Source organism: Lacerta agilis, chromosome 5 (genome assembly GCF_009819535.1).
Source record: "Lacerta agilis isolate rLacAgi1 chromosome 5, rLacAgi1.pri, whole genome shotgun sequence".
Lineage (NCBI taxonomy): Eukaryota > Metazoa > Chordata > Lepidosauria > Squamata > Lacertidae > Lacerta > Lacerta agilis.
The window spans coordinates 35674619-35701163 of record NC_046316.1 but is presented as its reverse complement, the minus strand read 5'-3'; the positions used below and the strand labels follow the sequence as shown (position 1 = coordinate 35701163).

Genomic DNA, 26545 nt, shown 5'->3' with positions numbered 1-26545 from the left:
AATACCATCTGTGATTTGATTATATTAACTCTAGGATGTGTCAGGAAGGTCTATATTCCACCATATTACATTAATCACCAAATTGATCCGCACGCAACAGTTTTGCCTCATGCACAGTTCTGAATCTATCCAAATAGATTTAAGCAGAATCTTCAGGGGCCTGGCATGTGCTCCTTCAATAGGATAACTTTCAGTCTTTTTTCTGCATTCAAGTCTAATACTTGGTGGTGTATCTCACATACCTTGAACAATCTCATAACTGTACTATACAGTTGTTAATATTCATCTGCAGATAGTATTTTAATTTTTAGCCTCTATTGTCCTGAAAAGCATATGAAAGATCAAAATGGTAGTAGAATTATAAAGGGATTGCCAGATTAATTGATAATTTGTAGACAAATGAGCTGTTCAGAAAAACTAATAATCTTCTCACTGGGTTACTTTCAGAGGCAGTATCGCAGACTGATCAATTTTAATGAAGTAGTCAGTGTGTTGTTTGGTACTCATTTAAGTTGATTAATTGTTTGCTATGTACACATGCAGTCTCGGTACTTCTTTTCCTCTGTTTCTTTTTATTAGTGTAATTTTTTTTTTTACTTTTACTAAACAATAAATAAATAAGTCCTTAAAGCACAAATTAAGATACCCATTTCCTTAATTTGCAAATATGGTATTACCATATATGATTGAAAGGAAATCTTGACATAGTGAGAAATCAAGAATTTGCGGCTAAAGGTAAGAGGTTTATGCTGAGAAAAATGCCAAGTGGTTGATAAGGTGCAAAAGGAGAAATTGAGGTCACTCACTAATGAGAACCAATAGGGAAGAAGCAGTAAGTGTGTGATAGGCCTGGGCCAGAGTGAAAAGCCATGGGGGGGCATTAAGGCAGTGGTGTTGAAGGCAGAGAGGAGAAATTGAGGTTTAGAGATTAGATTGGGAAGCATATTAGGGAAATAAGGAAGGAGAGTGAAGGTAGTAGAAGAAAACAACATTGGTTGTACAAGAACAATGAGAAGAATAATTTTAATATAAATTTTAATAATTTTAATATAAACACCATCCTGTGATAATTATGTTTGTTTTGCTTATTGAAAGCAGTAGAACATCTCCTGGTTCAACCTGCAAAGACTTAAAAGCATTCCAGTTGAATACTTCTCTCTACTGCCTCCCCTTTTCCCAGCTCCAAAGGCCAAAGGAAGGGGAAATAATTTCTAGTGGGGTAGGTGTGCTAGTCCCTTGATGTAAAAACAACTGAGTGTTGGTGCAGATCAACACATTGATTGTTGCACATGCCTTCATATTCAGATGCATTAAGTACTATCCTAATTTGGCCGGTACACACACACACACAGAGAGAGAGAGAGAGAGAGAGAGAGAAAGAGAGAGAGAGAGAAGTAGAAATGTTAGAGAAGTATTGCTGCAGCAGGTCTTCTTGGAGCCCCAGTGATGCACATTTTCCTGCCTGGAATGGGGCTGGAATTATTAGTTTCAGAGTCCCAGGTGGGAAAATAATAATCTTAGCATAATTCCCACCATGAGAAAGGTTGGCCAGTGACAAACTCTTGGTGGCCCATAGGAAATTTCTCATTGGTAGGAACCAGGGCTTTTTTTTTCAGCCAGAACTAACTGGAGCTCAGTTCCGATACATCTCAGGTGGGCGCCATTGCCATTCTAAGAGAAATGAGGGAGGTGTTCATGGTGAGTTCTGGCACCTCTTTTCCCAGAAAAACAGCATCGGCAGGAACCCTTTGGAAAACCCTTGGTCCTGTGCCCAAGGCTCTGGATGAGGAGGGTGGATAGACCTACCTCACCCAGTGTGTTGCTGCTCCTGATGCCACTGGCTAGTAAGTCAGTTTTTTAAGGGAAGGGGATTTGGGAATTTGACTTGGACAAAAAGCTGCTTCCAATGAACATAACTCATTTTATCCAGGTATGCATCACTAGAAGGAAGAGGTTTTGGGCAGATAGAGATATAGCAGGATGCCATGGAGATGGTAGTGGAGGCCCTGGAATTTGATGAGATTAATGTGCAACCCACTCTTTTGTTGTTCAGTCGTTCAGTCGTGTCCGACTCTTTGTGACCCCATGGACCAGAGCACGCCAGGCACGCCTATCCTTCACTGCCTCTCGCAGTTTGGCCAAACTCATGTTAGTAGCTTCGAGAGCACTGTCCAACCATCTCATCCTCTGTCGTCCCCTTCTCCTTGTGCCCTCCATCTTTCCCAACCCACTCTATGTATTCATAATGTAATGGGGGTCCATCTGTTGAAAGGAACAGTGGGACCACACCATCAACCCTGTCCCTGATGTAGCAGAAGTCTGTATGTCTATAGGTCTACCTGCGTAGATTTCTGTCAACTCAGGAATCCACACTCCATGTTTGAATGTTGATGGTGGGCTCAGGGAGCCATGCAGTCTCAACCCTGCTATCCTTTCCAGTAGGTGAATCCCTTTCACTTTATTAACACAAGACGGAGGCAAGATTGTGCATATATGTGTAGACATGTTATGAATGGTCCATCATTATTCATTTGCAATAAGGAAAGTACTTAGTTTTTAACCTCACATCTTTGGTGGCTGGGGCTCAGCACTTAATCTTCTCTGATAAATGCTGTTCATATGTTTGATATAGCTGTATGCTATGGGTCAAATTGATTCAAGTTGTTGTGCTAGCAGAAGCCAGCCCAATGACTCCTGCTATGGCAATAGGACCCTCCTCCCTCCGCTGTGTCTTCCCGAAATCTGCTTGAAAGGAAAGGAGAATCTCCAGAACAGTACACAGGGGCAGGAGAGGAGAAGCTGTTTTGTCCGGCAAGCAGAAATGCTTCTTCTGATGGAACAATCCCCTTAGCATGAGTTCCACCACCCTATCTGCTTTTCATTTTCTCTGGATGAGACTTCCCTTGTGAGAGATGTTGTTTATGTCTCATGTTTTTTTCACTATTAGAATCTGACTTACAAATTTATGACACACCATTATTTGTGATTGATTTCTCCGTCCCTCCCTCCCTCTCTGCTCTCTTCTGGTTTGAGTTTAATACTTACATTATATATTAATATTTTTTTAACTGAGGAAGTTTACTGAAATGGTTCATTTTATGGCAGATGTGGATGATGGTAGCTGATAGCTAAAAATATGCCTGACTAATATACTGGCCTGCCTTTTCATGACATGCTTATTTATCCCTTGGCCATATTTATGTGTGGTGAGCTGTTCATGTTTGAAACATGATTGTAAATTGCACATTTTAAAGGCAGCACATTTTCTTTACATCTTCCTCCTCAGTGGCCATGTTGCTTGTTCTAAGGATGAGTTACGCAGAGTAATTTTGAAAGCGTAATGGGGCTCTCAGTAATTCATACATCTCTTAGGAATACTCTGCTCTAAATATCAGGTGATGCAGAAGACTGGTGTTTTCCTTTAATAGTATATCTGGACCAATTTTGATGGATCGACCGAAATCTCTGCTTGGATTTTTAAAAATATAAATATTCCTTCTGCTGCAAATTAAGCTTTTTTAAATTTTATTCCTTTATTTGATTCGAGTACCTCTGATTTCTAGTTCATCCTGACTCTGAATAATCACCAATGATTAGCTGTACAATATCATGTAACTACGTCTCTGGTTACTGTGTAAATGTTACTGGAACAGCTAATCGCTCTCTACACTGCCAGAGACAAGCACAGAACAAATAATGAGTAGGGATTTATTTATTTATTTATTTATTTTGCAGGGAGGAGGAAGAACCCAATCATGTTACAAACAAAACATGTTTGCTGAAATACACCCTATTTATTTAAAAACATTTCTAAGTTGCTTAGTGGTCTATGCTATGCACAATATAAAACCAATATCCATTAAAACAACAACAACAAAATACAGCCGAAAACCAGTAAAACAATATAAAAAACATATGAAGGAAAGTAAAACAGTGATTCGGGGAATTCATACATTGATATCAGAGTCCAATCTTTTGGGTCAGGTAAAGCCTGGGAAAAAATATAAGTCTTCACAAGATGTCTGAACCAATGGGTGGTTCCTCCTTCTTCCACAGAATAGAGCCAACAGCAGAAAGTGTCTGTCTTTGGGTCACCACCCTATATTTTGTAGGGAGTGGTGCCATGAAGTAGAGTCTCCCCAAATGTATATAGGGGCAGAAAGTATTTCAGGGAGGTCCTTAGTTGCTTAGGGTTGTGTTAACAGGCCCCTGAACATGGCAGCTGATCAGCAGCCAGTGCAGATTTCTTAGCTCAGGTATAATATGTTTGTCTCCAGGTGCTCTGCTCAATCTGGATGCAGCATTCTGCATTGAGATCAGTTGCAAGACAAGTCCAACAGAGAGTGCAGTAGTCTTGTCATGAGGTAGCCAATGCATGAATCACACTGGCTAAGCTATCCCTGTCCGGGAAAGGGCAAAGTTGGTGCACCAACCTGAGTTGATAACAAGCATTCATTGCCACAGGTGTCACCTGAGCCTCCAGTGACAAAGATGGATCAAGGAGCACCTCCAAACTATTCACTTGCTCTTTCAGAGGGAGTGCAACCCATCCAGAACCAGTGAACTCCCCAAACTCCGGGACCTGGGAACCTTTTACACACAGAATCTCCATCTTACCAGGATTCATTCTCAGTTTGTTGAACCATCACTGCATCCAGGCACCATTTTTTTTTTTTAAAGAGCCAGGGTGGTCCCAAGGTTAGAAAGTCTAGAGATGGTATGTGGGTGGTAAATGTGAAGCATTGTAAAGTCAGATCCTACTTCTGCAAAGGATGTTTGGCCTAATTGGATATTTCTTGGCTGCTTTTTTGTGAGAACAAAAAATGTGTGATTTGAGATGTCTTTTTTTATTAAAAAAAATCTTTTTTCCCTTTTAGGAATTTATCAGGGAACATTTTTTCAAGTCTCATGAATGGACTCTTCTCTGAGCTTTTAGCTCTGAAAGCCTTGTAAGTATGCCTTCATTAGGCAAAGGCCCATTTTTGGCACCATTTACACACATTACTGTGATTAGTTTCATCATTATATAGATTTTCAGCATTGTATGTTCAGTGAAATTAATATAAATTCCTTATGTGCATTTTGTAAAACACATTCTAATCCTTTTCTGTCACATGGAATATTTTCAGAGCACTGGAATATTAAACAGTTGTGTTGGAGCTGGAATAGTAGGGTTGTAATAATTGTTTCATGGTGATTTTTAATTTGAAGTTGTTTTTTTAAAAATGCTGAAGCTTTATGGTTGATTTCCCTTAACATTTTATGAAGGGGTAGATGGAAGCAGAGAACAAGCAAATTAATTTCTTACAGTGTTTACATAAAACATCTTATATGTTCATTATACCCTACTTAGATTAAACGTACTTATTAGAGTTAAAACATTTAAACATTCCTCTTTTCTAGCAGATGGGGGGATTTTATTAAACAATAAAAATAATGATGAAAAATTAACGAGTTTAGAGGGTAAATAGTGCTTTTGTAAGTATTTGCATAGACTCATAGAATTGTAGAGTTGGAAGGGACTCCAAGCATCATCTAGTCCAACATCCTGCAATGGAGGAATCTCAACTAGATCATACATGACAGATGGCCATCCAACCTCTGCTTAAAGACTTCCATGTGGCAGTTAAATAGTACAGAGCCAATATACTGTTACTGATTTCACTAAATTAGAAATGGAATTTGACACCGTCTGTTGGAATTATGGAACTGAAAGGCTATAATGCAGGCCCATCAAAGTCAAATGCTTTGGAAGGCATAATGCATATATCCATCTATGGCTTTCGTTAGGCAGAGTGAGGCAGATGCCTCAGGCGGATGACAGAGTGGGTATAAGGTAGTAAGGGTGTTGTAGCAAGGTGTTGTGCCTACCATGATCCCTGCTTATCTAGCATGCTGCCCTCAGTGGAGGATGCTTTGTTCCATCATTACTGTCGAAGCAAGGTTCAACCTCCATCTGGTTGGTTTCGGTACATGGAATTCGGGTGGGTGTGGAGGACTCCATCTTGCAATCTGCCTCAGGCATCAAAACATCATAGGCAAGGCCTCTTTGTTTGCATGCCACTTTTCCACAAAATTGTGCCCAGAGCGGTTCTCAGCATGTCAAATTGGCAACAGTAGAACTAAAAAAAAAAAAAAAAAACCATACCAGGCACTTTTTGCAGATAATCATGGTGTCAAAAAACCATTAGAATATAAAAAATATCAATCCATTTAATATTACTGAAAACAATACAAATGAACTAACCTAACAGCTTAAAACTAAACAGGAGGGAGAGATAGAATAAAGCCTAACAGAAACAAAATGGTATAAAAATATAGGAAGCTGCCTTACACCTAATCCAAACAAATGTTAGTCTAGCTCAGTATTATCTACACCAGGCATCCCCAAACTCGGCCCTCCAGCTGTTTTGGGACTACAATTCCCATCATCCCTGACCACTGGTCCTTTTAGCTAGGGATGATGGGAGTTGTAGTCCCAAAACAGCTGGAGGGCTGAGTTTGGGGATGCCTGATCTACACTGACAGGCAGCAGCTCTCAAGGGTTTCTGACAAGGAGTCTGCCATCCCTACCTGGAGATGCCAGGGATTGAACCTGGGACCTTCTGCATGCAAAGCAGATGCTCTGCCTACAAAGATTCTCTACTGAGCTATGGCCCGCCCCCACGGTATATATACAAGCCTGGGAAAATAAATATCACCATTCCAGAAAGGGCATTCCGTGGAGATTCGCCCCAATCATATCCATTGGATTGCAGCCACACCTCTCACGTGTGGTAGCCTGCCAACTCTTACCTGGGTGATTTCCTGAGCAGCAGATGCACAGTGACTACACTCAGTGTGTTTTTTCTCTCTCACCTGAAATGCCAAATTAAAATTCCCAGGTTGAGAGCCAAAATTAATTTGACCTCAATAATTCTGAAAAACTGGATTCCCCACATCTCCAGTTAAAATGCTTAAATCCTAGGTCACATACAGTAGATAACCTGGCTGTGTGCTTTCACGTAGTGAGAGTTGTTGCTGCTGCTGCTGCTGCTGCTTTGCTGCTGCTGTTATTTTAATTCTGTACTCTTAAATAACCCATGTCTCAAATACCTCATATAGCATTGTAAGCTTAAGAGCAAATGTTGAATTGGACGCTAAGACGAGAGCTTTCATTGTTCCCAAACATCCATAAGTGGAAGGAGGATGTCATTTAAATTCGTCAAGCTACTGGACCTGGGAGGCAAACTCCTCCTTGGCATGTATACACATCCCATTAATAAAGGGAAAGGTGGAATGGTGCATCCATGCAGAGCACAAAGCTCAACTAAAACACCCATATCATTATCCTGCTGTCCACGAAGACAAACAAAACATCTGATTAAAGAGCCGCATGGTTTACGTAATATTGCGGTAGCATAATCAGACTAGTGGGCAAATAGCAGCGCTGTTTACATATGCTTGCAGAGGCCTAGAACTATATGGGAGAAGATACTGAATGGTTTAGGACATTAATGGTAAGCACAAATTAGTTCAAGCATGTTTTGAAGAATGTCCTGGCACACTCCTCAGTGGCATGGGATCATCCCACCGAAAAGAAGTTCCCATCATTATATGAATGAGACATTAAGGCCAGGAGGAGGACCCCTGTTATTAAATTAATTATAATGGATTCTGCAGATTCCATAATTGCTTTGACACGTGGGTTAAACTTGTTTTATATTTTGATCTATGCTATGTTTGGTTGTTTTATTATTATTGGTATTTATCAAATTTCTATACCACCCTTCATCTAAAATGACACAAAAATGCATATTGTAATAACAAACAAAAACAATCCCTCACCCCAGATTAAAAGGGCATGGGAAAAAATGAATGTCTGTGGCAGGCACCTAAAAATACGTAATGAAGGCGCCAGGTTAGCCTCCTCGGGGAGAGCATTCTGCAAGCAGGGAGCCACCGCAGAAAGGGCCTGTTCTTGTGTTGCTGCCCTCAAGACCTCTCACAGAGGAGGCACACAAAGAAGAGCTTCAGATGATGATCATAGGGTCTGGATGATTGCATTGACTGTATTGCTTTCTGTTTGCAGTTAGCTATTTTGGGCTTTACTCAGGAAGATTGTAAGCAATAAATGAAAAGAAATGCAGGGGTTGGCTCTAGACTTAATCTTTATTAAAATAGAACCATTTCAATAAATGGGACTTATATTAGCCATGACTTAAAGTTCCCTTGCTTTTAAAGGGAAGGTAAACGGCGTTCCCGTGCGTTGCTCTGGTTCGCCAGAAAGTGGCTTAGTTATGCTGGCCACATGACCAAGAAGTTGTTCACTGGCTCCCTTGGCCTATAGAGCGAGATGAGCGCCGCAACCCCAGAGTCATCTGCTACTGGACCTAATGGTCAGGGGTCCCTTTACCTCTACCTTTACCTTTACACATCATTAGTATACAGTAAGAAATGAAGCTGATCTGTGCCAGAAGGCAAATGAAAGAGCCCCCTCTTTCACCTGGATGGTAGTGAGAAGGAAGCAGGCTGCAGGCAGAAGCCTGAGAATGAATCCAAGTCTGTGGCCAGTGCTCTTTTTCTGGGGGCACACAAAGGTACACAGTACCGGAACCTGTTTTCCTAGAAGAAAAGAACTGGCTGTGGCTATGGAAAAAGCAAGACCTTCTGGGTGCTAATGCTGTGAGCTCCTCCATTGAAGGCTCAGGTTGTCTTCTTCTTCAGTGATTACTCATAGCCAAGTAAGATTGTCTTCAATGAACAAGGTCTTAACAGTGAGTCTGTAAGTGGCTGTGGAGGCCAATTCTGTATCCACACATCCTTCCACAGTGGAGACATAGGTTTCCGGATGTGATCATGGTGAGGGTTTGCCAAATGTCCCTTCCTCTTAGCACATTTCTCCCTTTCGTCCTGAGTTCCAGCGTCTTCAAAGACCATGACACCTTTGGTAAAGGCTGTTCTCCAACTGGAGCACTCGCGGGCCAGTGTTTCCCAATTGTTGGTGTTTATACTACATTTTTTAAAGATTTGCCTTGAGAGAGTCTTTAAACCTCTTTTGTATATATGTGTGAATAAATCATAGATCATAAATGGACCATAGTCTCTGCTGTGCCTCATTCCAAGAAGACCAAACCCTGGAGAAGCCCCTGGAATCTTACACTGCTTGGAGACTGGGGTGGCATGCAACAACATGTTCAGCCTCATGGAGGAGAGATGAATGGATGTGGATGATTATGTGCAGATAGAAGCTGCACAACTTGTCCTTGATACTGATGTGTCATTAGTGCCAGACACCACTCGGATTATCTGTCTAGCTTTCTTCTAAGAGCTAGTTAACTGAGATTTGTGAAATGTCATCAGTGTTTCAATGATTAGTTTTCTATGACAATCACTGTATAAAAATGATTTTGAAAGGGATAGTATTGATTGGTTTGGGGTTTCATTTCAGACATTTCTACACTGATTCTCTCACCTGTGACTGTAATCTCAAATGGGTTTTACACTGGGCTAGAAATGCCTCAGTTCGGATCTCAGAAGAAACAGTTTGTGCTTTCCCCAGGAGTTTACAAGGAACAGCATTTCAGAACCTGAAAGAAAATCAGCTGATCTGCGGTGAGTGGTACTCTTGTTTTAGTGTCATGAATTGAAACCAGTGTTCTCAGAGAAAGTGTATTCTGAAGGATAAATGCCAAGTGATTGGTGAGCAGAACTGGATGATAGCTGTAAGAAAGCAAATATGTCAGAAACCATACTGAGGCTTAAGGTTAAACAGTGTGCAACTTAAAAAACAAAACAAAAACAAAATTAGAATGCAGATCTCTTTTGTATATAAATAAATGTTACTTGTAAAACTACCAGTGTCCTTATCTGCCTTTGTAATTCTTATACATTTGAATGTATCATAGGAAAGGTATTTCTCATTGCATTTTATCTTCAAATAAATAATCTTTTTTTCATTAGATTGTAGTGTGACAACAGGGAATAAATGTCAATCTATCTGCCACTCACCTTCACAAGCCTTGCAATATAAGCTGTACCTGTGTAGGGAAGGATGAATTTTAATAATGGGGAGCTTTAAGAGAGGCAAAGATCTTAAAACAAATATTTGAAATAATAGAAAAGGAATGGATAGGAAGGAGATAAAATAACATGTGTCAAGTCTAGTCTCTTATATTTGAGCAATCTCAAAACCACAGTGTGAATGTTGCTTTCTGAAGATCTCATCATGAAAACAAAACTGACCCTGAAAAAACTTAGACGTTATTCTCTAGGTTTTGTATAAGACTTTGGTATAGGAAGAAATGTTATTTCGCTAAGTGCCACATGGTTATCTGACTTGCAAAGCATTTGTATGTACAGCTTACATGCGTGCATTTATAAAATGTACTCCATGATACTTTGTCCAGAATACTCTGAATAGTTTTATACCATCATTTTCTTTCAAATTTCTCTGTCAGAGGACTGTTGATCTTTCCCCTCAGCCATTTTCCTGTGGTTACAGCAGTTCATCTGTATAACAAGTCAAATATGTGAATATCAGAGCCTGAAACACCTTGGCATCACAGCTTGTTACCAGAACAAATAGTTTGCTGTGCAAAAGAACTTATTAGAAACAAGTTTTTCTTATGAATTAAATATAAAATTGATGCCACCCAGTGAAGTTCATTTGACATGAAGTCTGGATTTGTACCTGTTTATCTTCATTAAAACATTGCTAATTCAGCCTAGCTGAGCAGCCAGCAGCTATTCTCATTTCTAGAAATCTGAAGTAAGAAATGTTACTTTCTTCTTGGCTTTATGGCTGTTCCATTAATTTTCACACTTGGTATCCAAGGGCAAAGCCAAAGGGTTACTTAATTTTTAGTCAATCTTTTATATTATTTATATTGATTACATTGACATGCTGACTGTAATACTTCAGGCTCCTTCGCAGGTTGCCGACAGAGCTGCTGCAAAGATGGTCCTGAGGAGACTATTGCCTTTTCTTCAAATTAATCACCATCACCATTTTACTTTATAATTAACCAAACTTAAACTCAGCTAGAAAATGTTAAGGAACAGACAGATCAGTCCTACACTCAAATTATGCTGGGATTTGCGATAGTCTGCTGTGTTGGTGGAACAGCTGCCTTATCCAATGGTTGGTCTGCCCAGGAAGGAAGGAGAGAAAACACCTTAAAGGGTGATTAGACAAATTAAAGGAGGATAGCACTATCAACAGCTGCTAGCCATGATGTCTATGATCTTTCTCCAGTACTGGAGACTGCATGTCTCAGAATACCAGTTGCAGGAGAATACCGGTGGAGAAAATGAGCTTGTGGACTTCCCATAGACATCTGTCTGTCACTGTTAGAACAGAATGTTGGACTAGATGGACCTTTGGCATAGTCCATCATCACTTCCCATTTTCATCAGCCCCAGTGACTCAACCATCAGTGTCCTTGCTATGCCAGTCTCTAGGCATCCTTAGGGGCACAGATTTAGATCCCCTTATGCGCCCAACAACACCCAAAGAGGAGGAGAAGCGGCCCAACAACAGAGCTTCCTGGGCAGGATGTCTGCAGGGAGCACCCCTAGCCCACCCATAGATGAAGATTCAAGACCCATCCATGGAGGCAAAATCGCTTTTGCCAAACAACCAGTGGGATGAGCCAGGACACATAACGAGGAACCACAGACACCCACTGATAGCAGAAACGTACAACTTCAATGGCAATTAAGAGGAAACTTGAATGATGCTGTGGAATATATTTTTCATAACACTTTCCTGCACATTGAGGCATTAAGTTAAATGTTCAGTCTATGTTGTTAAACATATTTCTGTGCACCAGGTGCGGAGACAATAAATGTTTTTAATTATTTTTCCTTTGCAGACTTTTTACAATGTTGCCTTTGCCTAATGTTCATACTCTTTCCTTGTTTGTTACTCGCTTCATAAGGGAAAAAGCGGTTTAGCTGAAAGCACACCATGTTGTTGTTGTTCAGTCGTTCAGTCGTGTCCGACTCTTCGTGACCCCATGGACCAGAGCACGCCAGGCACGCCTATCCTTCACTGCCTCTCGCAGTTTGGCCAAACTCATGTTAGTAGCTTCGAGAACACTGTCCAACCATCTCATCCTCTGTCGTCCCCTTCTCCTTGTGCCCTCCATCTTTCCCAACATCAGGGTCTTTTCTAGGGAGTCTTCTCTTCTCATGAGGTGGCCAAAGTACTGGAGCCTCAACTTCAGGATCTGTCCTTCTAGTGAGCACTCAGGGCTGATTTCTTTGAGAATGGATAGGTTTGATCTTCTTGCAGTCCATGGGACTCTCAAGAGTCTCCTCCAGCACCATAATTCAAAAGCATCAATTCTACGGCGATCAGCCTTCTTTATGGTCCAGCTCTCACTTCCGTACATTACTACTGGGAAAACCATAGCTTTAACTATACGGACCTTTGTCGGCAAGGTGATGTCTTTGCTTTTTAAGATGCTGTCTAGGTTTGTCATTGCTTTTCTCCCAAGAAGCAGGCGTCTTCTAATTTCGTGACTGCTGTCACCATCTGCAGTGATCATGGAACCCAAGAAGGTGAAATCTCTCACTGCCTCCATTTCTTACCCTTCTATTTGCCAGGAGGTGATGGGACCAGCGGCCATGATCCACTGCACACCATATAAAATACTTATTGAAATGAATGTACAATGAACAGCACAAATGGCAGGTTTTAATTCATAAGATCATTGTGAGATTTACACTGTCTATAAATGTTTTTTATTCCTTTGCAATAAAGGTTTTTTATTTTTATTTTCTGTAGGAGATGACAAAGGAGAGGAATATTAGTGTTAACCGTAGTAGTTACTTTCTGAAGGCTTCTCTGACTTGCATGACTCCTCAAAAGATTTAGGGCCAGACTACACATGGCAGTAGTTGTATAGCTCTGCCTTTAAGTAAATTTCAATACATATGTCGAACTTTTTTCTGGGCAAATTGCAGGCATAGGAATCCAGGTCTAGATTTAATCTCCAAAACCCCAAGTTTTGGGTTCCAAGTCTAGATCAGGCCGCCACACAATATCTCAAAACAAGCCTTCACTTTAGGGTGGAATTATGTGACTAAAGTCAAGGGTAATATAGACCTAAATTTAATCACATTCATTTAACTAAAATGACATATGTACAAACTACAGGGACCTGATCCTAACTTGAAGTAGGGAAGGTGTCAGGGAGCTTAGGATACATCTTCCTCTGCACCCTGATATTCTAGGCCATATGAGATAATTCCTGGAGGCGGTTGGAGGATGGATGGCGGCTAACAGATTGAGGTTGAATCCTGACAAGACAGAAGTACTGTTTTTGGGGGACAGGAGGAGGGCAGGTGTGGGGGACTCCCTGGTCCTGAATGGGGTAACTGTGCCCCTGAAGGACCAGGTGCGCAGCCTGGGAGTCGTTTTGGACTCACAGCTGTCCATGGAAGCGCAGGTTAATTCTGTATCCAGGGCAGCTGTCTACCAGCTCCACCTGGTACGCAGGCTGAGACCCTACCTGCCCGCAGACTGTCTTGTCAGAGTGGTGCATGCTCTGGTTATCTCCCGCTTGGACTACTGCAATGCGCTCTACGTGGGGCTACCTTTGAAGGTGACCCGGAAACTGCAATTAATCCAGAATGCGGCAGCTAGACTGGTGACTGGGAGTGGCCGCCGGGACCACATAACACCGGTCCTGAGAGATCTACATTGGCTCCCAGTATGTTTCCGAGCACAATTCAAAGTGTTGGTGCTGACCTTTAAAGCCCTAAACGGCCTCGGTCCTGTATACCTGAAGGAGCGTCTCCACCCCCATCATTCAGCCCGGACACTGAGATCCAGTGCCGAGGGTCTTCTGGCGGTTCCCTCACTGCGAGAAGCAAAGCTACAGGGAACCAGGCAGAGGGCCTTCTCGGTAGTGGCGCCCGCCCTGTGGAACGCCCTCCCATCACAGGTCAAGGAGATAAACAACTACCTGACATTCAGAAAAAACCTGAAGGCAGCCCTTTTCAGGAAAGTTTTTAATGTGTGATATTTTTGTATCTGATTTTTGTTGGAAGCCGCCCAGAGTGGCTGGGGAAATCCAGCCAGATGGGCAGGGTATAAATAATAAATATTATTATTATTATTATTCCTAGGCAACACCCATATTTTAGGGTTCAAATAGATTAGGATCTTCTGTTGCATTTGAAAACCTAACTGTAAATGTATCACGGGGTTGGTCTGAGGAAGGTAGGGTTAACCCTTTATCTTTGTACCATTTCTCCAGATAAACTCAATAGTTGCAGCTGCTGTTTCCCCCCCAAGGGGCAATATATATTGGTATCCATATGAGTCCCAGATTAAGCCTGTCAAAAATTAAGCATAAATTGTAAGGGTAAAGCCACAGCACAAATATTAATTTCTTTGTGACTGTTCTAGCTCAGGCTAGATAATATGAATTGCCTTCTCAGGCTTTGTTTCTTTGCATCTGTGGTCTACAGTAAACAAATATTCATGGTAGTTTTTTCAGATCAACACATTGTGCTGTACCCTGTGGTTTTTGTTCTAGTGAAAAATTTAGAGTCCACATTCTGGGAATAAAAAATTGTATGGGGGGGGGGAGTCCATTTACATACTACTTTGGCTTCAATCTTCTCATTCTGAATTTCTCTAATAGCTACAGGATAGAATCTTTTCTTCCTCCTTTGTGAACTGAAAGTCGTTCCATGCAGTAATTACATTTTTTGATGGAGTCAACTAATGGCATTGCTATTCTTTAGTAAGCTTATGTCCTGGCTTATCTTATTGGTCATTGCCACTGCTATCTAACCTGTTGGTGAGTCTTGTAGCTTTCTGTATCAGAGTGAAAACTGTGTGTTTTGAATTAGCTTCATCATATTATTTTGCTCTATGACCTATGAAAATGCCCTCTCGTAACAGATAAGGAATGCCATCAAATTCCCCGATTTTCACTAGACTGTAAGAACGGAAAATGCTTCACGCTTCAAATTCACTTAAGAAGCACCCAGGGTGAGTCAGTAAAGGAATACGGTAACCCTGGAAAACATTGTTTACTCAGATGCAATCTCCAAAAATTATAGCAAGATTATAGTGTATGGCTAAGGGAGGGAAGGAGAGAATTTAGCAAATAATGATGACAAACAGACTCCCTCTATTTCAGTAGTTATTCTCTAAGTGACCCTCAACAGAAATTAAATGCTGAAGCTAATTAGAAATAAAGTAGTATCTTCTTCAAGTTACCTGGAAATCAAGCAGACATGGATATAGGTGAAATGTGTGCTATCTACCTTGGCAAAGTGAGGAGTGATTCTGAGGCTTTCACAAAACTTTACAAGCAGTGACAGCACCACACTAGGAGAAAGTTTTTCTCCTCATGGTTTTATCATTTATTTAATGTATTTGTATTCCGCCTTTCTCCTAAGATGGGCTACAAGGCTTCTTTAAAAACCATCATTATAAAATACAAAATGACGAAAGCAAACTGGTTAAAAACAACAATGGTTAAAAACAAATACAATAAAAAACAATTTAGAACCAGAATTAAAATTCTGATTGTCCTGTAGCCAACATGGTCTGCACCTATTTCTCAATGGCCTTTCTAAACAGGAAGGTCTCAGACTGCTGGCAGAAAGATGACAAGGAGGAAGCAAGCTTGACTTCTTTTTAGAGGGAATGCCAAAATATGGGAGCAGTACTTTTAAGTACTGAACAGAGGCCCTTTTCTCATAATATATTGGCATTAAATTAATGGGGGAGATGATCTCCTCCCCATCATATTTGTGTTCAAACCCATGTCTGAAATGTGTGTGGGTTGTGAATCTGTTTGTTAGTAGTACAGCACATTAACAGAATCATTGCTGTGGCAATTGGAGATTTTTGTCCTGGTCACTTGCATTACAGTAGGCCCTGGAGTTGATATCACCTGGGAAAGAGGGCTTTTGCCTTGCTTGTTTAGCGAGAGAGAGAGAGAGAGAGAGAGAGAGAGAGAGAGAGAATCTTTTCAGACTTTGGGCTCCTCCACACTTCCATTTGTGCTGTGCCTAGAAAACAAGGGGCTTAGTGGTTTTGCACTTGGACATGTGCTTTCTAGGCATGCGTCCGAGCAGTTTCCCCCTTGTCCCACTTCTTAGCGATTTATTGCAATCCAAGGAAAACCCGAATCAGCATTTGCTCCCGTTGAGCACTAAAGTTTGCTGTAGACTTGTTTGAGAATGAATCTGCATGGGCTTTGTTTAACTAGGTTGGGGTAGTCAACCTTTTTATACCTACCGCCCACTAATGCATCTTTCTTGATGGTAAAATTTCCTTACCGCCCACCAGTGCTCGATGGAAGGAGGATTCAGCTTGTGCTGTAGAACCCCCTACTGCCCACCTAGAATCCTGAAATGCCCACTAGTGGGCAGTAGGGACCATGTTGACAACCCCTGAACTAGGTACCGTACTTAAGTGCCACATTGCTGGGCTGTTGCTTATGGTGCTAACTGGGAGGGATGCTAGGCTGGAAAAAAATGTAGAGTGCTAAAATTGCCTCCTGCAGATTTTTTTTTTAAAAAATATAACTCTGCCCTTAGCTGTGGATGAAACTGGCAAAAATAGTGGTGCGTGTTAGCTAGAGAGAGAGATTATACACAGAATGAATGTGTTTCACCTTTGAAAAAAATAACCTGTAGCCAACTGGTGTGACCATTGCTTTCTAAATTAGGAAAGCCTTAGCAAATTATCTCTACTTCTCCCACAATATTTCAAATATAGAATAGATTATTTATTATGGTTCATGGCTGAGGCACATAAACAATACTACTTAGATTTAGGCAATAACACGGGAATCACGTAGCAACTGTCTGTATTTCAATGACTTTCCAGCCCATCAATTTTGAAAGCTACCTTAATTTTAACAGTCAAGTCATGAGTGAAATTAGCACACAGTGAGTGACATGCGGAATATTATCTGGAATAGGTTTTTTTATAAAAAAAATCCTCATAATAATATACCTGTGTAGAAAATTTTAGTAGACTAACTTACTACTTCATATTCTTTTGAAAGACATTCATTTAAATGTTATTCAACATTTAAATTAGAACATTGTACAGTTATTCTAAAGCAGAAATATTTTTGTATTATTGCTGGTATTAAGACTGTCACACACACATATTGCTCAAAAAGATTTCAGCCTCCCTCTTCAAAAGCATGTCTATGTAAAAAAAGAAGAAAAGTGTGCTTTTTAAGCTCCAGTGTATTCTATGAATGTCCATTGAAGTTGCCTCTAAATGAAAAGAGCAGATATTCACATTTTCCTGCCTTTCATTGCATTCTTAATCACTTTGAGAGTTATGTGTCAGCAACAATTCTCAGGTCTTAACAGTGGGGCTTGAGTACCCAGTCTAAGAGGGTCATACTTCTCCTGAGGAAAAATCAGTGCAGAAGAGCAAAAACTAAATATGTACTGTATCAAGTTCCATTAAATAAAAATATAAATTGTTTGCAGTCTAAACATGTGTCAAAAGTCACTGTGCTGAGATGTCCCCATTTCTCTGCCTCATATCTGACGTGGAAATGAACTGAAATGGGTGGGGTCATTAAAATATTCCATTTTTTATTTCTACTTCTTGTAGCCCTATTGCAAATAGGGAGGGCATTGAAAGTTAGGCACCCACCGAAGACCTTTCTCTTCCAACAAGCCCTTTTAAGCTGAGATCTTTGCCAGTCTGTATCTGTATGGAACTGTTTTAAAAAATGTTTTAAAGGTGTTTGTTATTGTTTTATCACTTGTTGTTTGTCACCCTGGGCTGCTTTGGGAGGAAGTGTGGGATATAAACTTTTTAAAAAGCCATTTGGGGAGGGTTGGTGGTGAATATCAGGGTGTTGAGGGTGAACTTTCCAGCAGTGTGGTGTTTTTTATGGTAGTCAGATGGTAGCTACCCCCCAGAATGTCCCACCAAGTTATCGTCTTAGTGTCATTCTGAAGAGCATTTTGTGGCAAACTGGGAAATATTATCTGCCACGAGGAACACTGCTGTCAATTCTACCAGAAAGCAGAAGCAGCAGTCTTGGGAAGAAACGTAATATATAGGATGGTCATCTGTCATGGATGCTTTAGTTGAGATTCCTGTATTGCAGGGGACTAGGAGACCCTCTGGGAGCCTTACCACTCTATCATTATACAGTTCTGATTCTGAGTCTTTTCAGGGTCGCAGTGCTTATTGAAACTACTTGCTTAATGTTGTCCTGCTTCATTGGTCTTCAAGAGACAAAAGACTTGCATCTTTATGACCAGGAGATGGAACTTGTTGCCAGTGCTCAGGGGTGATGGGACTTGTAATCCAGCAACACCATGGGTCACCCAACCCCTGCTTTCTAGATTATATTCACCAAAGCCATTGATAGTTGTCAGGGCCATCTTAAGTAAATCCGGCGCCCTGGCACGAAGATCCCTCCGGCACCCCTCATGCTCCGCCAGGCAGGGCCAGGCGCAGCGGGCAGCCAGAGGGCGCAGGGAGCGGATGGGGATGCTGCCAGCTGTGTTCCACCTCCGCCTCTGCCTGCTTGGCTGAAGTGGCGGTGCAGCACTGCCGTCCAGGGAACCCTGGCTGCAGCGCCGACGGGAGGCTCACCGACGGCCTCCCTGCGTCTGCAGCCCGAGTGGGTGAGAGCGGTGCTGTTGGTGGGGCTGGAGGGTGCAGGTGCCCTCCTCAGGCTGTGGCGCTGTGGCGCCTTGCGCCAGTAGCCTCAATGGCTAAGACATCCCTGATAGTTGTGCTGCCTTCACAGATTGGCACTTTCCACTGACAAAGGTCATCTCATAGTAAAGGTAAAGGTAAAGGGACCCCTGACCGTTAGGTCCAGTTGCGGATGACTCTGGTGTTGCAGCGTTCATCTCACATTACTGGCCGAGGGAGCCGGCGTACAGCTTCCGGGTCATGTGGCCAGCATGAATAAGCCGCTTCTGGCGAACCAGAGCAGCGTACAGAAATGCCGTTTACTTTCCCGCTGGAGCGGTACCTGTTTATCTACTTGCACTTTGACGTGCTTTCGAACTGCTAGGAGCTGGGACTGAACAACGGGAGCTCATCCCGTCGCGGGGATTCGAACTGCCGACCTTCTGATCGGCAAGCCCTAGGCTCTGTGGTTTAACCCACAGCGCCACCCGCGTCCCCTAGATGGGCAATATTATATGCCAAACCGTCTTTCCCATGCTGTAAAATAGCTGTTTAAAGTTTAGACTGTGATGCTTGTCTTTAGAATTCAATGTCTCATTTGAGGCCTTATTATTTTGGTAGGCCTCCTGAGGTAAATTTATGATTAGATTCCTGCCCTGCTTTTTTGGTAGTGTTCCACTGTAAAATCTGGATTTCCTGGTCATCTGCCTATATGTACCACCAGTATTCTATATTAGCACTGTTAATACAGGTTTTAAGATACATTTGTTTATTTATTACACTTATGAATGGAATTATTTCTGAATCGCCTCTCATAAAGCATCTCAAAGCAATTTCATAATAAAAACATCAGTATTAAAAACAGCTACATTATTTCCTTTCTAAAAACTATTACAACAATTAAAAAGCAATTACAAATACTTTCATATGTAAAAAGAATTCAAATGGCTGTGTAAACATGGCTAAAAATATTTAACAGTAATTAACGGCCTGTGTAATTTATGAACCTTTGTGATGCGATGCATAAAATGCGGCGTTTGTTTTAAATGTCTTCAGATATTCTGATTTCCTTTATTTGCTGCCAAATTGTCCCTCTCACTAACATTCACTATGTTTTCTTGAGACAGTGGCTAAGGGTAAGTTGCACTGGAGGGATGTGGAACTTCAGGGACAAACAATAATGCCAACTTGTAGATAATCATAACGTTATGTGTGCTTCAAAATCCACATTGTGATCACTACTTCCATATTTACGTCGCTTGAAAAGCATTTGTGTGTATGGGCAGTTTAAATGAACATTGTACTGAAACAAAAAAATGGTATATATAAAATCACAGAGCCCATCACCATGCTTGTTTACATTTATCATTATTTCAAAGTAACTGATGGTACAGGCCATTTTTGCAATGGTGGTGGTGATGCATTAATGAATAGAAAGCCCCAAGGGAAATTGCAAGATTGCAGCAGAAGCAGGGGCAGTACTTATTCTGAATCCCAGGTGTCCTTGAATGAGGCAAGAAAAGCCCAGTAAAAGTAAGATTTAAAGTGTTTGCCAATTCATTTATAAAAATGCCTTACTTTTGTCACCCTGAAATTGAATACATATTTCTAATATTGTCCCAGCAAAGTGCTTTTAATGTTGTTCCCAGTTGGAATTGGATCCAAACAAGACAGCTATTACTCATATTTGCTGTGTTGGTATCTACTCTCCCAGAGATTACCTTTCACACCAATGTACTTTCTTTCATAGTTGTATAAACCACAATTGCAAAGCTTTATAGAACTGTGGTAACTGGCAGTGTCAAGGACAGTAGCTACTCTGTGCTCAAGGCATTACACATCAAAGTGAGGGAGGGAAATGCTATACAGTGCTAATGGGGTACGCCCTTACTCCTAAAGGGCTGCCAAGTTTTGTTTCTCTAGTGTGTGATGTTCATGCACTTGACAGTTGTCTTTCACATTCCTGGAGGCCCATTATATCTTCATTCATCCACAGGTAGCTCTATAGCTTGTTTTCCTAGTTTCCTAGAGACTCCTGCCCAGGAGTCTGTTTCCTGTTTCCTTACTGTTCACCTTGCCAAATCAGAGCTGGGAAAGGAAAAGTAAGGGTGGGACCTGTCATCGGTTTGAAGGCATGACAACCAAAACACACACACAAATGTAAAATACTGTGGTGATTCCTTTACCACACACGACACAACCTAGTTCACACGCATCCCCAGTTCGCACATAATGCCAAGCCATACCATGGCCGAGTGTGAACAAGCAAGCATGCAGGTATTCTGAGCAAAGGTACCAGCTGCTTTACTCATCCCTGGGTCCTGTTGTTGCCACGCTTCCTGGAGCTCAGCCATAATTTGGCTAAGCATTATGTCTAAACTTGGAGACTTGATTTGTCTGCTCCGCCCCCCCCCCCCATCATGACCAGCAAGCCGAGAAGAAGCCTTGATTATAGCTTGAGGTTTGGTTTAAGAGAAACAAGCCACTACCTTTATGGAAACTTTTAATACTGGATGAATCATTGTATTTTAATATTCTGCTGGAAGCCACCCAGAGTGGCTAGGAAAACCCAGACAGATGGGCAGGGTATAAATAAATAGTTGTTGTTGTTGTTGTTACCCCAATTTGGGCGTAATGCTAAGCCATGGTTTATCTTTGGATGGTACAACAGCACTGGGGAATGAGTGAAGTGGTTGCAGTTTTTGCTCTGACTACAGCTCTCTCAATCACATTTAGCCATGGTTTAACTTAGTGTTCCATAGTTAGCAATGCTTCAGACAGAGGAATGTATTTTTATGGTTGACTATTGCTGAAGTCTGAGATTGCCAGTTCAAATCTTAAGCCAAATCTGAGGTGGGGGTGAGGGGAGGTGGAGGACAGGATGCATCAGGTTTGAGAAGTTATTCCTCACTTTTCTCCTCAGCTTGGGGCAGGGCACAAATGTAGCACAATAGCCTTAACTCAGAACCATGAATATAAACTATTTCATAAGGTCACAAAAGATGGGAATTTCTTTTGCCACCCTTGAGAATTTAGAGTGTTCAAATCAGATACATTTATTTAAAAAACAAACATTATTGCCTACAGAATGAATGCATTTCCCTGTACATGAGGAATAAATTATTTCATGGGGGGAAAGGACTGGCACTTATGTATCGCAATTTTTCATACTAAAAGGAAAGATTAAAAAAAAGGACGTTGCCATTTAATTTGTGATAGTTTAAGACAGTGTGGCTGACAGGAGAATATTAAGATGGAAGTGGCTATTAAAATGACTTGGAAGCAACCCCCTTTCTCATTGGTATTATGGAATTGGCAGAAAATGAGGGATCATTATTTTAATGGAAGCAAACCATAGGGGTATGTGCTTAGGTGTGCTTGTAGCTGTAGAACAAATTGATAAATGCTGGTACATTTGATACCGCACAGGCGCAGTGTCATAAATATTCTAGAAAAGATGTTAAGACTAACATTTTATTAGTTACTGGAATTTAGCATCACTTTTCAGTTCAACTGAGTGCATTTCTCATATGCCCTAGCATTCTACAAACCATCTGTAGAGAATCCCAGGCAGTGCACTACAAAGCATAAGTTGTCCTCTGGTTTATGTCATCAGTGTCTGCGCACGCGCACACATACATCACTTTGTCAGCAGATCTTTGTTAAAAAACACAGTCCATTTTTGTTTTCTTTGTCCCTACCCACATTTTTTTTCATCTGCTTTGTTACTAGACCGGTTCTTTACTTTTATTATCTTCCAGCTTATTTCCACTGAGTTTAGCCATGCATATTTCTCTCCCACTGAGATGGTATACATATATTAGAACTCTAACTCACACGTTTGTCAGAGCAGTACATGCTACACTCTGTAGGCATAGCAGGTTCAGATAGAAAGCCCCATTGGCAATACAATAAATCAAGCGATTAACAAGAAGTAACTGGTTTTCCTTTGCAAAAGCACATGGTCTTAAAAGATGAGATTATTCTAGTGCAAAAAAGAAGTTCAGGTTTATTGTTGTGTATGGATTTATAAATAGTAGTAAACCTGTGGGGGGGGGGTGCCATTGAAAAACAAGAAATACCTCAAAAATATGTGAGCCAGCACAAATATAACACTTGGGTATCTGCGAACCATGATTTCCAAATCAAGCTCCAGCCTCTCTTTGTTCTCCAGACTGATATCCCCCTCCCTTGCCAGTTTAGCTATAATGTTCAATTACATGCAAGCCAGTGGAAGTGATCAAAACACTGGACTGAAACCGTGGTTTGAAAACATTTCCAAACCATAGTTCTTAGGGAACTTGTTGTTGTTCAGTTGTTCAGTCGTGTCTGACTCTTCGTGACCCCATGGACCAGAGCACTCCATGCACCCCTATCCTCCACTGCCTTCCCGCAGTTTGCCTTTTCATTCCTTGTTTGGCATGAATCGTAAACAGATGCTTAGTTCATTTGCCATCCTTACAGTACATTTTTAAAACTCAGAAGTACATTCCATTGACTTTAGTGGTGCTTGTAAAGTGCAGTTAGATTTTCAGCATTAATCTGGAGAATCTGGAAAGGACAATTTACATTATATCATCTCTGGTCTTGTGCTAGTCCCACAGGCTATTGCCTGTCCGTCAGTACTGTAGCCAAGACCAACGATGTCAACAGCAAAATAAATTAAAATGTTTTGCATATCTAGCGATGTTTAAACCATAAAAGTTTGGCAAGTTACTTTGTTAAGCTTATAAAAATATTGATGTTGTATTTCATGCTCTAGTAGTTTGTTGGCTTGTAACACAGCATGCTTCCATATGAGTGAGCACCTGAATTCATCATGAACATATGCATGCACTCTAAAGCAATCACCTTTGCAGGAAATAATTTATGAATAAGGGTGATAATTAATTGAATCAGCATTCTCATGTTACCCAATTCTATTCTCTGCTTTTAGAATTTGCCTTGCTGATGCTACTTTATATTGTAGCATTGATGTACCCGGTGCCTTTAAAAAGTTAACATAGGCAACATAGATGGGTCTCTGCATTGAGGAAAATAGCAGAGGGAGAGATGGAGTCACACAGATGGAGATATGATACAAGTCACACAATTAGCAGTTGCATCACCATCATCATTAGTGAGCAGACTCAGGGATCCTAATTCAGGTTGGAACTATGGCGGGAAACGTGGGAGCTTTTAACATTTTGCTTCCCTCTATGGTTCAGATCAGGGCCCCACCCTAGATGCTTTTTACTCTGTGCCCCTGCCCCATATAAACCATTCACACCCTCAGAGTACATCTCTCCTGCCTCCACTAATAAAGCCATTTGGAAGAGAAGGTGGAACAAGCAACATGACTTACAGATACACAGTCTGTGATTATTTAAGATACTCTACTTCCTCAAAACGTTTCCACAGCTACATAACAGTATGTATTTCTCCATGGCAAGCTGACTGTTGTTTAGTGTATGAATGATCTTGTTTGGCCTCCAGGAATGTCTCAGGAAAAGGGGCTAATCTTTCCAATGTGATGCTGATCTATTACAAATAAACTCACTTGACATGGTACACTCTCTAGGAAGCTGCCGATAAACAAAACCATGTGCATTTGTTTTGAGGCATTTATAATGGAAGAGAACGTGTGAGGTTTGCTCAAGCTGTGTGTCGCTATGTTGTTTAGAGCTTACACTAATCAGCCAAATGGAAATGATTTTGAATGGCATTGTGTTTTATTAGCATTAAGGGACTAACAGGCAAGTAAATGTTAAATCATTTTTGACATCCATTCTGTCATGGTTTATAAAAAGTACTTGTACACCCTAGAGAGAGTCTGCTACAAATCTAATGCGGCAATGTGGTAAGGTTCTCTCCCAACCCCTTTATGAATAGATATTAGAAAACCCTTCATTTGCTTCTATAAATGACTTATCTGCTGTGTACCAAAATTTGGTTGTACTTTTATCCTTTAGGTATATATCTACAATTAAATATGTTTGAACATTCAGTGGCCAGTTCCCCCCTCTCTCTTGCTGTGTTAGATACAGATATACTGAAACGCAGCAGAGGCAATTATTGATTCCTGTGTTATGTGGCTCTTATCAGGTGAGCTAGGTTTAAATTTTAAGGTTGGCTATTGGGCATATTTGTGCAGCTTGGCATCTGAAAACACAAACTACACACACAAATCTCAGTAGTGAGGTCTGGGTTTTGATTTAGCAAAGTGATATTTAATAATTTTATGATATTTGTGTGTGTGTGTGTGTGTTTTACCCATGGCTGTGTATTGTGCTTTTTGGGTGATGTTTTTAAATTGTTTTATTGCTGGCCTTTATTGTTGTTCGAACATTGCTGTTTTGTTTTTGTTTTATTATGTTCATAAGCTGCCTTGAACTATATGAGGAAAGGCAAGATATAAAGAACTTAAATGAATGAATGAATGAACAGGGAAAGGATTAAGCAAACTCTCCCTCCTCTTTGCCTGCCCACTCCTGATTCTACCCACTAGAATGGCTTTTTCAGCTCCAACTGGGCTGTTAGGCTACAGGTTTGTGTACAATTTGTAAGCTGAGTTTTAAGAAGTGCAGAACCAGGGGCTAAAATGCTGGCTATAGCAGAATGTTAGGGCAACTTAGATTTCAGAAAGAACAAAACAAATAAAAATAATGATCAGCCTGTGAAGAAACTCTGTTCCTGATTCCCGTGGTAAGGAATCATTGCTTTGCACTTAGAAAACCGAGTAATTCAAGGGGTGTTGCATATGTCTGGGGGTTCCCTGACTCATACACCTGTACTACATTAAATTCAATGACGGAGCTGAATAAAAAGGCTTTTTATGATACTACAGCTCCTCATCAATTTGACAATTCATAGAATTCTCAGGTCTCCTCTTCCCGGTTTTAATTAATAATTCTTTCACAATATCAGGTGCAAAAATACTGTGCTGGGAAACACACCAGCTGACTTATGGAAATGTCTTAATGCCAAATGACAGAATTATATTTTAAGAAAATTTGCAGTATTAAAAGCAGGTGGAGGTGTACAGAGAAAAGGGGAAGCCTACGAGAAGGCCCAGGCTTTGTTGCCAGAGGCTGAGTTGATGTTTATATTACAGATTACAAAGTGATTGTCAGTCTCCCAATGGCAATTGTTTGTGTACAAAAGTGATAAAAACTGTTTAAAGTTGCAAAATATACGAAAACAGTATTTCAGATGGCAACACTAACGCCAAGAACAATTTTTAATTTGGAGAAGTCTAAAAATAAGGGCAAACACGAGCCCTAACTAGTTTCACAATGTTAAACCTGCATTGCAGGGGGTTGGACCAGATGACCCTCGGGGTCCTTTCCAACTCTACAATTCTATGATTCAGTCATCCTATAAAATCATGGTAAAGCACACCATTCTGCCAACGATTAAAAGTATGGAGGTTAATACTTTTGAAAATAAAATGGTATTTGGCTGGCTTCATGGTGTTAAAGTACCGGTAGACACCAGATGAATCACACCGCAGAGGACATTCCATAAACAGAAGGCCACTATTAAGAAGTTTATTGTGACAACCCACCACATTTCAGTTTGCAAGGACACAGAGAAAAGGGTCTTCGTTGATCTCAGGGCTTGGATTGAACCTTCAGATTACTTGTTTCTGTCGCTCTGACAAATGTATTAATTTTATTTAATTTGTAGCAGTGTTGTGAAACACAGCTGAATGTGCATGCACTTTTACATGTCTCTGGCCATGTCTCTACTCAGATGTAAGTCCTGTTGAATTCAGTGGGGCTTACTTCCAGGTAAATGAAGATTCGATTGCAGCCTTAGTGTCATACAATGGGAGTTTCATTGGACCGTCTCTAACTAACCTTTACTCAGAGTAGACCCATTGATGATGGGCATGTTAGGTCTGCTCAGAGTATGACTAACATT

The 26545-nt window shown here is 40.9% G+C and overlaps 1 protein-coding gene across 1 annotated transcript in view; it reads left to right on the top strand.

Annotated features, from left to right (window-relative positions):
* The window catches only part of ADGRA1 (adhesion G protein-coupled receptor A1), a 314608-nt gene that overhangs the window by 104998 nt on the left and 183065 nt on the right, over positions 1-26545 (top strand). Inside the window, exons 5-6 of the mRNA XM_033149325.1 lie at positions 4878-4949; positions 9431-9594. Of these exons, the coding sequence (XP_033005216.1) occupies positions 4878-4949; positions 9431-9594 (236 nt within the window). The remainder of the gene's footprint in view (positions 1-4877; positions 4950-9430; positions 9595-26545) is intronic.